The following is an 18,174-nucleotide window of genomic DNA, read 5'->3' on the forward strand; positions in this document are numbered from 1 at the left end:
AACTGTAAAACATCAGGGGAAACTGGTGGCAAGGGATGCCATATTTGAAAACAAGAAGATTAAATGCAAATTTACATACTCAATATGCAGACCCTCCCCCCCCACCCCCCCACCTACTCCTACTTGGCTCAAAGAATACTGGCAGAAAGCTCATCCTAGCAGAAAGCTAATGTCAGGAGAGAGACTGAAAAACCTTTTCTGTAGAATCTGAGCAATGTAAGAGGAAAAGGCCAGAAACTGACAAGGGAGATTTCCTTAAGGAAATGGCTCAACCAAATATCTTATAGTAAAAACCCTGAATACAAGCTCCATTTGTATACCAAGCCTCCTAAAATATAAAAGGGAAGAGAACACATGTGAAACTGTAGGTTTTATAGTGTTGCTGAAGCAAACACAACTTATTAGAATGCAAAGTGATGTGAGGCTAGAGAAGTGTTTAGATCATGCAGGGCCTTCTATTACACACTAAAAGTAACTATATAAAGGAAGTATATAAAGCAAGGCAATTATAATTTATTATAGGTAACAGAAGGCTGCTAAAAGATTCTAAATTCAGAGAGTGGAGGGGGGAATACATTTGCGAGTTGGAGGCTGGTGGGATGTAGACGAGTTAAAAGGTCACTACAATTATTGAGGAGAGAGGATATTGCAACAATCCAAGAGAGAAGCAAGTTGAGAGGGAGGAAATGTTTAAGACAGAAAAATCAACAGGACTTAATGATTAAATACATAGGATGGGTGAGGAAAAAGTCAGGAATAATCATACATTTTCTTATTTGGAGGACCAGGGGAAAATGTGCAAGGTAAACAGGAGTTCAGTTTTGAGCTTATGAGGTTGTCCTCTCTGTGTGCTGCTCAGGGAACAATGTCAAGAAGGTAGTTAGATATACAGGTCTGGAACTCAGTCTAGAAATCTAGGTCAGAGATAAAAGATCTGGAATTCGAAAATGTGTGGTTGTATTTAGGTCATGTGGATTCATAACACTATTCAGTGAGTAAGTTCTCTTCAAAAGGAGAGAACCCGAATGAATATAAACATTTAAGGAGTAAGGGCAGGAGAATGTGATATAGGGAAGATGACTAAGTAAAAAGTGGTCAAAGAGGTAGGAGAAGCAAGAAAGTGGATGGCTGTCATGGAAACAAAGGGAGGAAGTAGTAACAAACATAAGAAAGGTCAATCAAGAAGGGAAATGACAAATAACCACACTAGGTCTGGTAATTACATCATGGTGACCTTTCAGAGAGCTACTTTATTTACACGGGCTAGAGCCAAAGTTGGAGGGCAATGTGCGGAGGAATAAATAAAAGAAAAAGAACAGAGACAGCAGGTGTTGAGCAGTCCTTGGAAAAGCTTAGATAAGAAAGAGTGAGATGAAGATGGGGGTGGGGGTGGGAGGGAAACAGAGCCAAGAAAAATCGTTTATTTTTATATTTTTAAGGAAAGAATGACAAGGTCTGTTGCTGGGGAAAATGAGGATGAAGGCAATTATTTTAAAAATTAAAGCAGGGGCGTCTGGGTGGCTTAGTCGGTTAAGCGTCCAACTCTTGATTTTGGCTCAGGTCATGATCTCGTGGTTGGTGGGATTGAGCCCCATGCTGACAGTGTGCAGCCTGCTTGGGATCCTGTCTCTCCCTCTCTCTAGGCCCCTTCCCCACTCATTCTCACTCTCACTCTCTCTCAAAATAAATAAACTTAAAAAAAAAAAAGAATTAAAGCAATTTAAACATGGGAAGGCTAATGGGAAGGCAGTAGAGAGAGAGTAGCTGAAGACACAGGAAAAGAAGCTAACCACTAATTCTAATGAGTTTTTCCAAACTGGAATGGTTTCACTGTTACTAAAGCAGAGTAATGTTTGAGAAAATCTGCTAAATTCTTTTGCAGTAAGAATATTTGACAAAAGAATCGTGCATTCTAATTCATGTGCTGCTTTTTCTGTTAAATGTTTCATAAAACAAATTCTTTTTTTTTTTTTAATTTTTTTTTTTCAACGTTTATTTATTTTTGGGACAGAGAGAGACAGAGCATGAACGGGGGAGGGGCAGAGAGAGAGGGAGACACAGAATCGGAAACAGGCTCCAGGCTCTGAGCCATCAGCCCAGAGCCCGACGCGGGGCTCGAACTCACGGACCGCGAGATCGTGACCTGGCTGAAGTCGGACGCTTAACCGACTGCGCCACCCAGGCGCCCCAAAACAAATTCTAATATAACAAAATAGTCTAAGTAGTTTTTTTGTCTTCTAGTATAAAGACATCTTAGCAGAAACATAGGGGAATGCAACTGTGGTGTCTCCATATAAAATAAAGTGCTCTGGAATATGAATGTTAAGTCAACTGAGTATTAAAATCTACAAATAAGAGGAAGGAATAAGTGTAGTCAGAATACTGTTTTCTTTTTTTCTCTGTATAACTTCTTATCCTTCACATAACTGATATCAATTAAGTGGTGACGTGAAGAATGCCTCTTATAAGGAAATGAGAGCACATACCAAATTACTACATAAACTAATAACAATACGACTTTGAAAAGAACACTAACAGACACAATAGGTTTTTGGTATTAAGTAATCTTGCTAATGAAAGATTATATGTTAGGTATTCTTGTGTTACAGCTCAACAGTTTAGCGTGGTATCTTTTGACACTTGAAAAATGTATTCATAAAAAGATGCCCATTGTAGCAAATCCATTAAACAGTTAAAATCCAGATATACAAAGACTAAAGAGGGGTGCCTGGGTGGCGCAGTCGGTTAAGCGCCCGACTTCAGCCAGGTCACGATCTCGCGGTCCGTGAGTTCGAGCCCCGCGTCAGGCTCTGGGCTGATGGCTCGGAGCCTGGAGCCTGTTTCTGATTCTGTGTCTCCCTCTCTCTCTGCCCCTCCCCCATTCATGCTCTGTCTCTCTCTGTCCCAAAAATAAATAAACGTTGAAAAAAAAAAAAAAGACTAAAGAAATCACCTATAATCCTACTGCCTAGGTAGAATCCTTTTCAACATTCTGATGAATATTCTTACAGCTGTTTTCTATATCTGATATGTGCAAAGTAAAGAAAATTTTAATTTGTAAAAAATACCTCATGCCATGCATACGATTTTAGCATACTTTCTGCCACTTAATATCCTGTGGCTACCTTAGTATGTCAATAACATATTTTAAAATATTCTGTATACTTATAATATTCCATAATATGGATATGTCAAATTTATTTAACCAAACCTCTACTTTTAGATATTTAGAGGACTTCTGATTTTTTGCGTTTAAAAATAACGTTACAATACAGACTGCATTCCAGAGAGGGCAATGGGTGGCTAGGGCCCTCCTCAAGCCCAACCCTGCCCCCGTCCCCCACCCTGGGGGGCAGCCCCACTACATGCCACCTGAAAGGGGAAACAGGAAGGCTTCTCCCTGTCTGGCTCTCAGTGCCAACGAGTCAGACCTAGGATGCACTGCAGCTGGGCCAGGTTCCAAAGTAGCTAGATAACTGATGCTGGATTTGTCAGGCCTGTTCCTGCCACACTCACACTGCTTGCTCCAGGACCACCTGCATGCAGCACCAGGTGCTGCATTTGGTATCAGCTGAAAATGTGTATCTAAATATGAGCTCAGCTCAACAGAAAGCTTTGGACAGCCTTGCCTTGTCCTGTAAAGTTGGATCGTGAAGGTATTAGAGCAAATTACTTCTGGATGTTGCTTCTAATAATACTTCCTCTGATAATGGATGCTGTGGAACGTGGAGAGGTGTTGGAACATGCCATCAAGTTACAGCTTGAGGCGGACGGGTGGCTATAACTCAGAGGAAGCAGTGGGTCCTCCATAGTTGCAGAAAGCTCTCTGGGTTTCTTCACTAAAAGACTGGGGTTCTTTACTGACTGAAAAGGACAATCAGAGAAGTGGGAAAAGATGCCGGTCTGTGGGATGAAGAGAAAATGTTTCAGGTGCATACATTTGAAATGTTCCAAAAAGAGGTGAATGAAGTGAAAATGCACAGTCTTCCAGGCTGTCCATGGACCTGAGGGAGCCCTGCAGGGAAATTACAAAGATGTTGTGACCATGAAGGAGAGCAGTAGGCAGCACCTAGAGCCCTTGGGAGAGGCTGCAGTAAAGGAAGAGATGGAACCTGTGGAACTTCTAGCAGCAGAAAAACATCAAGTTGAAGCCCTCAAAAATACACATCATCAAAACAAAAGTTTATCCATGCTTGATGACATTCTTGAAGATGTGAGAAAGAGGAAGGAAGAACGCACTTTTGATGACAACGCATCAGTCAAAGGGGTCAATTTTGAGGCAATTCTGAGGGTGGGAGAAGAGGCAACTCTAAGCAACACCTCACAAAAAATGAGAAGTGGAGCCTGATCTGGGTCTTAGCATGCTGACTGACTCCCAAAATGACCAGTATATTTTGACCAAGCCCAGAGACGAACAATCCCGGGTGCAGATCACCACCTGACGAAGAACGCTGTTAGCACAGGAGCGTTGTCTTTCCTTGGAGCCGGCTGTGCATAGCAACGGGACTGCCGACATACAATATTTCCTTTCACGACTGCTGGGATACTTTTGGGACCTCTAGGACGAAAGGGGATTAAGTTTATTGTACAAGTGGAGACATGAGAATTCGGGGTTCTTTACTCTTTTTCTTATTGGCTTAGAATTTTCCCCAGTGAAGCTGAGAAAGGTAGGAAAGATTGCCCTACAAGGACTACGTCATATGGCACTAGCAGTGACTGCATTCAGCTTACTATGGGGACATCTTTTACAGATCAGACGCACCCAGAGCATCTTTATTTCTACTTGCTTGTCCTTATCAAGCACACACGTAGTGTCCAGGCTCCTCATGGGTAGTACCTGTGGTGAAAAAGAAGCAGGTGATGTTGACTATACACGGTGCTGCTCGAGATGCTTGTAGTGCGGGACACGCAGCCAGGCTTTAGTCATGGCCCGCAGGGCGGCCCTTATCCAATTCACTACTGTGAATACTGGCTTGTTGGTCAGATTCTTTTCTCTGTGGCTGCTGCTTTTCTTCTATGCCTTATCATAAAGACTTATCTCATAGGCCTATCTTATCTAAAGCTTCACATTGAAAGCAAAGGGAATAAAAAATATCTTACAAGAATCTGTGCTTTCACCTCTTTTTCAAAAATGTTTTATATATTTTTGAGAGAGAGAGAATGAGAGCAGGAGGGGAGAGGCAGATAGGCAAGGGGACAGAGGATCAGAAGCAGGCTCCCTGGCTCTGCACTGACAGCAGAGAGCCCGATGCAGGGCTCAAATCAAACCCATGAACTGTGAGATCATGACCTGAGCCAAAGTTGGAAGCCTAACCGACCGAGCCACTGGGGTGCCCCACTGCTTTCATCTTTTTTTTTTTTTTTAATTTTTTTTTTACATTTATTTATTTATTTTTGAGAGACCAAGAGAGACAGAACACAAGTGGGGGAGGGGCAGAGAGAGAGAGAGAGAGAGAGAGAGAGAGAATCAGAAGCACACTCCAGGTTCTGAGCTGTCAGCACAGAGCCCAACACGGGACTCAAACTCATAAACCATGAGACCATGACCTGAGCCAAAGTTGGAAGCTTAACCAACGGAGCCACCCAGGCGCCCCTGCCTTCATCTTTTTAATGCTGTCACGGAGCTGTTGGATGTCTCCATGGAGCTGGGCTGCTTCCTGGCCAGACTGCTCATCTCTTCCCAAGGCTACAAGGTCACCGAGGAGATTGTGTCTTAAATTAAGCCTACTTGTGACTTCCTGGTTACCATTTTCTTTGCATCAGTTAGCAGGTCTTCACCTGTTTCCCACTTTTGTGGTGTAGGAGCTCACCGTCCTGATGGTCCCTACTTTGTTGGTGGTGACCATGAACTTTGCTCTAGTATCTCTGGTTCTTGTCTCTTCCTGCCGAAGACCAGCGAGTACATCCAGTGGCTCACGGCCACAGGGCCCAAGTGAGCAGCTTCTCTTCCATCCTGGGAGCAGAGTGCGCAGAGAGGGCATCACCTCTCAGAGGCGTACCTCCGAGTCCTGAGAGTGACTATGCTCAGCCTTTTAGTGGCCCCAGTGCTATGAAGAGCTGCAATTATTAAGTGTGTGCCACCTCAGGAGAGTTGGTCAAGTCCCTAAGGGCACCGAGATGACACATGACTTCACAAAGTGAAACCTGGGTATGGGAATCCAGAAGCTTGGGACACCAGTGAGGGCACATTTAGGGCACATTTCTGTGAGCCAGCTACATCAGGAACAAAACACTCCATTAAAGGTGGGGGGTGGGGTCTTCCTACTGGCCTGGCTTTATAACTTACTGCCATAGTTTAGGATTTACCAAAATAATTTACCACATTCAGTTGATTAAGAACAGTACAAATATAATGCTGCGTTTTACAAATCACCTTGACTATTTTGTCTGGATGTGCCTTTTCTTCTGAAATTAATGTTAACTTTCTATTGTTACTTCATCAGTACATGATTTTTTCAGAAAAAATAATAATTAGAAAGGTTTTTATTTATTGTCCAACTTTACCGTCTTAATCTGTTGGTCAATGTTTGTTAACAATCCCGTGATGTGAAATTTTAATTCTGGCAATAAGTTTGAAAAGTTACTTTTAATACTTAAGGCCTACATTTTCTAATATGAGACAAGTATATTCTAAATGTCTTTGTTCTTTATTATAATAATCTAAAAGCTCAATTCAATTTTTATTACATATATCATTCTTTTAAAATATTTGCTTTGATTCACAAGAATATACATGCTTTTAAAAAAGATCATTTATGATCAGAGAATAATTGAAAAAATAACACTGCAACAATGTTAATAATATATAACTAATGTTAACAATACTATTAATAATAATAAGTATCCTTATCTAAACAGACATTCTACCAAAGAAGATACACAAATGGCCAATAGGTACAGGAAAACGTGCTCAACATCACTAATCATCACAGAAATGCAAATCAAAACCATACGAGGTATCACTTTGCACCTGTTAGAAGGGTTATTACCAGACACAAGAAGTAACAAGTGTTGACAAGGATGTGGAGAAAAGCGAACTCTGGTGCACCACTGGTGGAAAGTAAACTGGTGCGGCCACTATGAAAAAAAGTATAGAGATTCTTCAAAAAATTAAAGATAAAACTACCATATGATCCAGCAATTTCTCTTCTGGGTATTTATCTAAAAGGAATGAAATCACTATCTTGAAAAGATTATCTGCAACCACATGTTCATTGCAATATTATTTACAATTGCCAAGACATGGAAAAAAATCTAGAATGTCCATCGATGAATGAATTAAAAAAATGTGATACACACACACACACACACACACACACACACACACACACACACACAATGGAATATTATTCAGCCATAAGAAAAGAAGGAAATCCTAATATCTGCGACAACAGAAATGGATCTTGAGGGTATGAGGCTAGGTGAAATAAGTCAGATGGAGAAAGACAAATACTCACTTATATATGGAATCTAAAACAAAACCAAAACCAAAAAGCCAAATTCATAGAGAACAGATTGGTGGCTCCCAGAGGCTGGGGTTGGGAAGTGGGCAAAAGGCATGAAGGTTTTCAAAAGGTACAAATTTCCAGTTTAAAATAACTAAGTCCTGGGGCATGTGGGTGTTTCAGTTGGTTAAGCATCCAACTTTGCCTCATGTCATGATCTCAAGGTTAGTGAATTCGAGCCCCACTTCTGGCTCTCTGCTGTCAGCATGGAGCCTGCTTCAGATATTCTGTTCCCCTCTCTCTCTGCCCCTCCCCTGCTTGTGTTCTTTCTCTCTCTCTCCTTCTCAAAATGAATAAACATTTAAAAGTAAATAAACAAACAAATAAATAAGTCCTGCAGATGTCATGTACAGCCTGGTGACATACTGTATTCTGTATCTGGAAGTTGCTAAGAGTAAATTTTAAAAGTTCTTGTCACAAGAAACTGTAACCATACATGGTGATAGATGTTAACTTACTGTGGCAGTCATTTTGCAATATATACATATACCAAATCGTTATATTGCACTTAAAACTAATAGTGTTACATGTCAATTATATCTCCATTAAAATAATAAACACATATTTAAAATAAATAAATATCCTTGTACATTTGCTTTACATACTTTTACTTGCTCAGGATAAATTTCTACAAATGGAATTGTTGGCTCAAAGAGCCGTAGACTTTTATGGTTTTTGACACATCCTGCCTTCCCAAGAGTTGCACCAGTTTATATTTCCACCATCGATATATGAGTGCTCATCTTCTTACAGCATCGTTAACAGCTGGGATTACTATAGAAAATCTTTGCCAGCTTGATACAGAAAATCAGTTTTTCATTTGCTTTTTAATATGCTTTTTAAAACTCAGTGGTGTTAAACTTTGAAGCATGTTTTCTGGCCAACAGTCTTCCTTCTTTTGTGAAAAGTCCGTTCTATCATGTCTGATTTTTGATCTTTTCAATTATCAAAGCATTTAGTATAAGATTAGGCTATATCTACCTTATTTTTTAAAAAAATCCTAACAAACTTGTTTATTATGGCTGAATATTCTATGTAAAATATTTACAATGTTATGTTAGAGAACAGCCATTCCAGAGAGGGTATTATGAGAAGAAAAACCTCTTTTTTGTCATTGATTTTAAATGACCAGAGGATGAGACCTTATTGTTTTGATCTGAATTTGCTGAATTCAGATTATAGAATTAAATGTCCAATTTCTTAACATATTTAACTGGCACATTTTTTCCAGTTAAAAATAATTATAATTAGAATGCATTAAGGTCCAAATCTCTATCTAAAACCAAAATCTCTATCATTTAAAATTATTTTAGATCATTTAGATAAATTATAAGATTTTTAAAATCAAATACTTTTCATAAAATATCTTTAAATAACACATCTGTTAAAAAAAAGAAAAGAAAAGAAAAGAAAAGAAAAAAGTTCTCCCAAGGGTCCAGTGTGAAACATTTATTTACATGGTAAGGCTGTAATAGCTACATAATTATTTTCCTTGGCACTGGAATGCAATTTCTATGCCCACAGTGGGGAAAGTATTACATTGTGGGCAAAATGGTAAAAACATAAGGTTAAAAAGGTAAAATAGAAACATATGGGGATAATGTGTCACTAAGGACACTATTTTGGTATGGAGAAATGCACAAAATGATTTCATTGTTTCTAATCAGAACCCCAATAACTTGCCAAAAGTTTTCTCTAGTCAGAGATTGGGCCCATTTTTCTCAAATCTGTCTTTTTGTTGGCTAAGGCAGTCATACTCTAAAATTCCTATGTGTAAAGAGGTAAACATGCAGATTTTATTTTAGGACAGATTTGCTGGGGTGAAAAATTAGTTATTTAATGCCTCCATTGTGGTGACCCGCTGGGTGGAGTGGGGAATATTCTGTTGTGGACACTCCAGAGCAATTCCACATGCAATACTCTTGGCCTTGACTTAAGTAAGCATCTGCCTCAGATTTCTTGTGCTCCTGACTTTAATTCTGATGCAGCCTAGGCCTTGACCTCTAAATTCTGACTAAGTCAATAGGAGCTCTGACCCTAATTCCAAACTGCTCATTTTGTTTGATAATTTGGATTTAGCACTGTTTGTCTTAAACTGAACTCTGATGCCTATTAATTTTGTGTATTGAATCAAAAGTATGTAATATCAGTCTGTAAAGATGGATATTTCTGTGGGACCCACAAAATCAAAAGATAAGAATATTAAAGAAAGGATAGTTTTTTCAGCAGTGAATGTGGCTATTTTTTTTTTTTAAGATTTTTTTTTTTTTAATTTTTTTTTTCTTTTTTTTCAATGTTTATTTTTGGGACAGAGAGAGACAGAGCATGAACGGGGGAGGGGCAGAGAGAGAGGAAGACACAGAATCGGAAACAGGCTCCAGGCTCTGAGCCATCAGCCCAGAGCCCGACGCGGGGCTCGAACTCACGAACCGCGAGATCGTGACCTGGCTGAAGTCGGACGCTTAACCGACTGCGCCACCCAGGCACCCCAAGATTTTTAAGTAATCTTTACGCCCAATGTGGGGCTTGAACTCACAACCTTAAGATCGAGAGTCAATGCCCTACCAACTGAGCCAGACAGATGCCCCTAATGCGACTATTTTAGAGACCACTACAAAATTAACTGGTAAGTGACCCAGTCACAAAATCTGTCTGCAGCACCAAAAGCACGCTATCACTATATATGTATCTTCAAGTTATAGCTATAATAGAACTAAAGTGCTGTAAAATTAGATTCTTTACTTCCCTTTTGAATTTCTCCAAATATTCACTTCTCATGAATAAATATTCAAAAAGAAATTTAAATTAAAAAGAAAGAAAATAAAGTTGAAGTAATGTATAGCAGCATCTTTATCATGAAAATGATACTACAGTAACCATGTGATTAACATCACAGAGGATTTGGGGGAAAGAAAGACTCAACCAATTGCTTTAGTGTGCCTCAAAAGGTACAGAGGCTTATTATTTTTAAACACATTATATTCATATAGTTATGTCACAATACAGAATTTAAGTATAGTGAATTTTAAAAGTTATATTTGTAAAGTACAACTCAGTTCAGAGGGTATTTTCACACATAATTACTTGTCCTCAATAAAAACTCTATGAATAGACAAACATTATTAGCATCCTCATCTTACATTTAAACTCTTCTTAGACCACCTCATTTCCAATAGCATTCAACATCTTATTTCACATTGGCTGTCTTCCTGCTAAGTTCCCCGTTGGCACTTATCACCACTCAGATCTAATGCTTCTTTCAAATACTACGTTAGAATACCTCACTCACGGTCTACAACCTCCTACCTTTCCAGGTTATTCAATTTTCCCCATTATGCCGATTCTTTCATTTTAAACATCCAATTTATTTTTTTTTTAAGTTTACTTATGTTTTAAAGAGAGGGAGACTGAGAATCCCAAGCAGGCTCTGCGCTGTCAGTGCAGAGCCCAACGAGGGGCTCAACATGGAGCTGGAACTCATGAACCCTAAGATCATGACTTAAGTCAAAACCCAGAATCGGGAGGCTTAACAGACTGAGGTGCCACCCAGGTGCCCCCTATTACACACATTCTTTAACCTCATGGGAATATCTGGGCCCTTTTGCCCTATGCATTCTGTATCTTCACTTCCTTCCCTATCCAGCTTACCTTGAATATCATCATTGAATGTGCAATACTGGTTTTGATATTTCTTCAGGAGACGAAATGCATTTATATTGGCAAAATCTTCAAATTGAATAAGGCAATTCATCCCATACCTATGGGACAAAACATTCATTTTAGAAGAGGTTCATGACATAACATACAAATAAACCTTTGAAATCAGTCTACAGAAAAGATAAAACCTTTTCTTTTAAAGGTTCTATTTTGCTACTTAGTATAAGTATGTAATACAATGTCTGTTCAGCAAATATTCACTTCACAGTACAGAAAAAGCATTGTGTTGGCACTGTGAAATAATACAAAAATGAGAAAAATAAGGTCCCTATCATCAAAGAATTTAAAATTTAGTAATTTTTAAAAAGTTTTTGAAAAAAATAGAAAGTAACATAAAAGCGATATAAACAAGCAATTATAGATGTTGAGAGGACAGATATTACTTCGGGCTGGAATCACAGACCTGGTAATAAATGAACTGAGTTGTTGTTTTTTTTTTTTTTTTTTAATGTTTATTTATTTTTGAGAGAGAGAGAGACAGAGATACAGTGTGAGCAGGGGAGGGGCAGAGAGAGAGGGAGACACAGAATCTGAAGCAGGCTCCATGCTCTGAGCTGTCAGCACAGAGCCCAACCCGGGGCTTGAACCCACAAACTATGAGTTCATGACCCGAGCCGAAGTCAGATACTTAACCAACTGAGCCACCTAGGTGCCCACAAATGAACTGAGTTTTAAGGAACAGAGATGTAGGTTTTTATAAGCCAGGTAAATACCAGAAGCAACATGAGATGCAAATTGAGAAAGAAAAAAATTTTCAAAAAATAGCAAGAAACTCTATTTGGCTATAATGTGGTGATACATGTAAGGGTGTACTAAAAATAAGGTCAGAATTTTATATTGGAAACCTTAAAATTCTAGCCTAGGATTCTGGTTTTTATTCTATATTAATGGCCAAACACTGAAAGGCTTTGAGCTTTGAAGTACATTGGACAGATTTTTACTTCTGATATTAAATAGCTTACTTGTCTGACCCCTTATATGATCATCCACCTGGGTAACCTATCCAAAGCAAGAGGAATTAACATTATTGATAACCCAGGATTCTAAGAGTTGCCAGAGAAAGCCATATAGCCATGCTTTGCCACTACAGTTATATGGTCTCCAACCTTGGCTAGACTCCCACTGCCACCCTACATGTGATTCCTCTTATTTGTTCTTGGTCAGCTTCCACTTCCATTATACCCAGTGGCTATTCCCAAGCTTTCCCAATCCTTTAAAATCTTGACCTCTTCACATGTCTCCCACATCTGGCATAGTGAGGGCATAATACATGATCTCCCTCAACTGTGCCCCCCCCCCACCTCTATCTTTAGCTGTATTCTTCAGGCATCAGTGGACAAGGTATTCCTCCTCCTCTTCAAGGTACCTCACCACAGGTGCCACATTCTCACTCCCTTCTTCTCAGTTAGCTCCCTCCCTTGTACTTATAACTTCTAGAGAAGTTCTATCCTCTCACCTGATTGAGTTTGAATCTCTCATTAAAGGGAAAAAGTTCTTGGGGCGCCTGGGTGGCGCAGTCGGTTAAGCGTCCGACTTCAGCCAGGTCACGATCTCGCGGTCTGTGAGTTCGAGCCCCGCGTCAGGCTCTGGGCTGATGGCTCAGAGCCTGGAGCCTGTTTCCGATTCTGTGTCTCCCTCTCTCTCCGCCCCTCCCCCGTTCATGCTCTGTCTCTCTCTGTCCCAAAAATAAATAAACGTTGAAAAAAAAAAATAAAAAAAAAATAAAAAAAAAAAAAGGCAAAAAGTTCTCTCTTGACCCCATGTTTTTCCTATTTAATGTGCTTGAAATAGTAGTTTACAGTTCATCTCTTATTTATTTCTCAATCCCCTGGAGTTTCCTATCTACCCTCATTATTCTAGTAAAATTGTTGTTCTCAAGTTAAAATATTTCCTGACTAAATCTAATGAACACTATTATCAATCTTTCATTTACCAGACCTCTTTGCTGCATTGCCACTAATCTGTTTGTCCTTTTTCTTGAAATTCTATTCCCCAGCCTTCTGAAATGTCGTACTTTTCTGTGCCTTCTCCTAAATTTGTGATTACTTCTTCTTTCTACTTTGTGGCATCCTTAGCACCTAAACATTGGTGTTTTCTACTACTCTGTCATTGGCTACTGTGTATGAGCGTGTGTATATCCTATAAAATCTCAATCCTGCTTATGGTTTTCATTATCAACCATATATACTGACTCCCAAATGTGCATCCCTAGTCTATTCCTATCAACTTCAGATATGCATATCCCACAACCAGCTGGATAATTTTACTTGAATTTACCTCAAACTAGAAAATCCACAATTAAATTCATTATTTTCCCACAGTACCTACAAGTGCACAACAAGTTTTTGTTGGAAGAAGGTAACTTATAGATATCTTCTAATTCCTGATTTTAATACCACATCCCTTAGTCATGACAAAATCAAAGCTATGGTTCCTTATCTTTCTTCCCCCATGATACCAATTTTTTCAGAAGAGAGGGTGATAAACTTCCCCTCATTTCTCACTTCTTGTCAATATTTTGCCAATAATTCAAAGGCCATCTCAAACTTTGCAGAAGAGGTCTTTCCTTATCCAACCAAATACTTTGTGAATCAGTTATTTTTCTTCCATTGTGGTAATTTATATATTATTATATTTGCCCTTGGTGGAGAATCTTTTTCAATCACCATTAAATTCATAGGGGAAACTGGTTTCCGAATTTTTATTGATTGATTGATTGACTGATTCCTAGTGAAGTCCAACATCTTTTTTTATGTCATTTGGTCACTTGTAATCCTTTCTGTCAGATTATGTTTTCTGGCTCTATTCTTACGTTCCTTTATTATTTCATAAGAACTCTTTACATAATGTTAAGAATATTAACTTGTTATATATGTTGCATATGGTTTCCCTACTCTAGTATATTGTGCCATTAATCATTTACAATGTTCCTGTTTGTTTTCACAAAAGAAATTTAAAATTTTTATGTTGTCAGATCTCTCTTTTTCTTTACAGTTTCTGCCCTTGACAGTCTTCTTACTACAGTCTTCTCTACATTTAAATATTAATCAAAAATTTCTTCTGGTGATATCATAGATTTAGGAAATAATCTCTATATCTGGTATTATTTTTTTACTGTTTGGATGTAGTTTAAAAAAATTTTTTTTAATGTTTATTTATTTTTGACAGAGACAGAGCATGAGCGGGGGAGGGGTAGAGAGAGAGGGAGACACAGAATCAGAAGCCGGCTCCAGGCTCTGAGCTGTCAGCACAGAGCCCGACGCAGGGCTCAAACTCACAGACCGCAAGATCATGACCTGAGCCGAAGTGGGACACTCAATCGACTGAGCCACCCAGGCACCCCTGAATGTATTTTTTTTAAAAAAGATATTCAAAATTTCTATTTTCTATATAACTCATCCAACTATGCCAGCACTATTTATTTAATAGCCATCATTTCCTCTCAACATCTGTAATCAAATACTATATTCTGATATATAGCAGGGTTGGTTTCTGTGCTTTTCCTTTTATTTATTTTTTATATATAATTTATTGTCAAAGTGGTTTCCATACAACACCCAGTGAGTGCTCATCCCAACAGGTGCCCTCCTCAATGCCCATCACCCACTTTCCCCTTTCCCCCACCCCCCATCAACCCTCAGTTTGTTCTCTGTATTTAAGAGTCTCTTATGACTTGCCTCCTTCCCTCTCTGTAACTTTTTTTTTCTCCCTTCCCCTCCCCCCTGGTCTTCTGTTAAGTTTCTCAGGATCCACCTAAGAGTGAAAACATACAGTATGTGTCTTTCTCTGTATGACTTATTTCACTTAGCATAATACTCTCCAGTTTCATCCACGTTGCTACAAATGGCCAGATTTCATTCTTTCTCATTGCCAAGTAGTATTCCATTGTATATATAAACCACATCTTCTTTAGCCATTCGTCAGTTGATGCATATTTAGGCTCTTTCCATAATTTGGCTATTGTTGGAAGTGCCCTATGCATCAGCACTCCTGTATACCTTGGGTAAATTCCTAGCAGTGCTATTGCTGGGCCATAGGGTAGATCTATTTTTAGCTTTTTGAGGAACCTCCACACTGTTTTCCAGAGCAGCTGCATCAGTTTGCATTCCCACCAACAGTGCAAGAGGGTTCCCGTTTCTCCACATCCTTGCCAGCATGTATAGTTTCCTGACTTGTTCATTTTAGCCACTCTGACCAGCGAGAGGTGGTATCTCCGTGTGGTTTTGATTTGTATTTCCCTGATGAGGAGTGACGTTGATGTGCTTTTCCTTTTATTCTACTGATGCTAATGACAACAAATATTTTTTCACTTTAAAGTAATATGCATATGTCTGTACATACTTGCTTATTCTTTACAACCATTCTATGAGGCAAGTAGTATTATTATTATCTTACACATGAGAAAAACAGGCACAGCTTGTTGATACTTCCTGGTAATAACAGTCCAATAGCAACGATTAGGGTACTAATCTCTTTATCCAGAAAAAAATGACTCTGTTTTAATTACTACAGTTTTTAAATGTCTTTATTTTTTTTTATTTTTAATGTTTATTTTTGAGAGAGAGAGAGAAAGAGCACAAGCAGGGGAGGGGCAGAGGGAAAGAAGCAGACACAGAATCTGAGGCAAGCTCCAGGCTCTGAACTGTCAGCACAGAGCCCAACGCGGGGCTCGAACTCACAAACTGCAAGATCATGACCTGAGCCAAAGTTGGCGCTTAACAGACTGAGGCACCCAGGCACGCCTAAATATCTTTAATATTTAATAATATTATTTATCTCTCATCTTTCTCTTTATGTATCCACTTGGCTGTGGCAATGGTTTAAAAACACAGGCTTTAGAGTCAGTGCTCTTGGGCTGTAATCTTGTTCTCCACACTCATTCTGTATTCTTAACTGTGCTGTGCCTCTGTAGCTCTACTAGAATAAATGAGAATAATGAGAATAAAATATTATCATAAGGTTGTTATCAGGATTAAGTGGTAAATGTAAGTTCTCGATGTGTGAAGACAGGTACATGAGTGCCCTATAATCTGAAATAATTTTCACTTAACAGGAACAATAGAAGCCACAGAGAGTGGGTATCTTCAAGTGCCTAAGAGAAAATAACTGTCATCCTAGAACAGAATATCTATCAAAGCCATTCTTCAAAAGGTTGAATTATGCATCAACTATACTTCAATAAAAAAAGAAATGTAAGTAAGAAAAATTCTTTTTAAGTAAGGTTGAAACAAAGACATCTTTAGATAAATAAAAACCAAAAGACTTCAACTAAAGGAACTTTTCATGGGTAGAAAGAAAATAATCCCACAAAAAAGTTTATGATATAATAAAACAGTAAAATGTAATAACAATAAACTTTTATCCATATAAAATAGTAAAGAGGAATAAAGCATGACACATTGAGGAGGCTGGGAAAATTTTTCCTTAAACGGCAACAATAAAGCAGAACAAATCCTTCAAAATCATCATTTCAGTGCTCTGGAAATCAACTAAAGGCAAAAGGAGCAAAAATTTAAAAGTAACATGTGGGAGTAGGGTCAAATCTTGAAAGGAACATACAATTTTTAGGCTCCTTATATATATGATGCCATTCTAGGAAACTCTTTAGCTAGCTTTCTTAAAAATTACTAAGATGTTTTTAAGAACGGACAAAAGCATTTCTATGGTTATAAACTACTGCTTTTCTTTTACAACCTTAGCAAAGAAGCAAACTTTGTGGTAGCAACGGATTATTCCAAACACAAATATCAGTTGATAATCATCTGGTGTTTATAAAGGCTCTTTCCCCACTTCTCTGGTTTCTACACAGGCCTTTAGATAGTAAAGGCTGCATGCTTTTAGACAGTGCCCTCCCTCATACAGTCTGCCCCTGATGTGTCATGTACAGATGGCTAGCAGCATTAGATGATCTGTCATTATGTTCAGAAGCAGCAGAACCTTGTGGTCTCCATATGTGAGGAGGAATCAGAGCCTTCTCGGTTCTATTCCCGGATCTACTACTTACTTGGGTTCTGCGGTTTTGGACTTGTTACAATTTCTCTGTGGTTAAAATGAAATCCCCACAATATGGTTTGCCTTCAGTGTTTAGGACACAACGTGGTCAGGCTTTATGTTTATAATATTTTCTAACTCTAATCTACCAGTTATAGGTAGTAAAATCCTACACAAGATACTTTATCATTTATAAAAGTTTATTTTAGAATTATCCCCTGGAGAATACAGTATATCTGTTTTATTTTCATGATTCTTCTGTACCTGGTAGTTAACTTTGATTTGACTCTTAAAGATTTAGAAAGAGGGAGATCCTGGATTCATCTTGTGATACAGCATCCTGCATCATATAATGAAAGAAAACCATGTAAGAGATATTTTGTTCCACATCGACCAACCTTGTCACTACGAAATTGTAAGTAGTGGAACACAAGGAAGCTAGCCAACTCGATTCTACATAACTATGAAAAGAACCTACTATTTTATGATCAAAGTATCACATAAAATAGTGGGTGTAAATGGTTTTAAAAGTTGACAGAAATACCACCCATAAAATTAACCTGTAAAAACTGGTGGCACTGTTTTCTCTGGTAGCACCGTTAAATCACAGAAAATTTCATTACAGTGACTAATCATTACATCTAACAGTGAGTGGCAGGCACTGTGCTCCACTCTTTATGTGGATTATGTCATTCAATTCTCTCAGCAATGAGGAAGGTAGATGTGACCCATTTTACAGATGAAGAAACTGAAGCTCAGAGAGATTAAGGGCCATAGCAGAGTGCATACTGCTAATAATTGGTAGGGTCTGGGCTGAACTGCAGGGCCCATAGTTTTAACTAGTATATGTACCGGCTCTCATAGAGCACCAATGTCATGATCGACTCAATGAAGTGAACAGTGTATTTATTAGTAAAAAGACTGCATTGATAAAATAAAGGAGTTATAATTTTATAAAACT

At 38.6% G+C, this 18,174-nt stretch overlaps 1 protein-coding gene and 2 pseudogenes across 1 annotated transcript in view; 2 read left to right on the forward strand and 1 right to left on the reverse strand.

Annotated features, from left to right (window-relative positions):
* Nucleotides 1-18,174, reverse strand: part of ME1 (malic enzyme 1) — a 199,467-nt gene that overhangs the window by 40,071 nt on the left and 141,222 nt on the right. The window contains exon 7 of the mRNA XM_086707319.1: nt 11,154-11,263. Within this exon, the coding sequence (XP_086563445.1) occupies nt 11,154-11,263 (110 nt within the window). The remainder of the gene's footprint in view (nt 1-11,153; nt 11,264-18,174) is intronic.
* LOC112862169 (solute carrier family 9 member D1 pseudogene) lies at nt 735-5,164 on the forward strand (annotated as a pseudogene).
* LOC147581058 (solute carrier family 9 member D1 pseudogene) lies at nt 5,607-6,107 on the forward strand (annotated as a pseudogene).

The sequence above is a fragment of the Puma concolor genome, chromosome B2 (assembly GCF_028749965.1).
Source record: "Puma concolor isolate L17-30 chromosome B2, mPumCon1.1.hap2, whole genome shotgun sequence".
Lineage (NCBI taxonomy): Eukaryota > Metazoa > Chordata > Mammalia > Carnivora > Felidae > Puma > Puma concolor.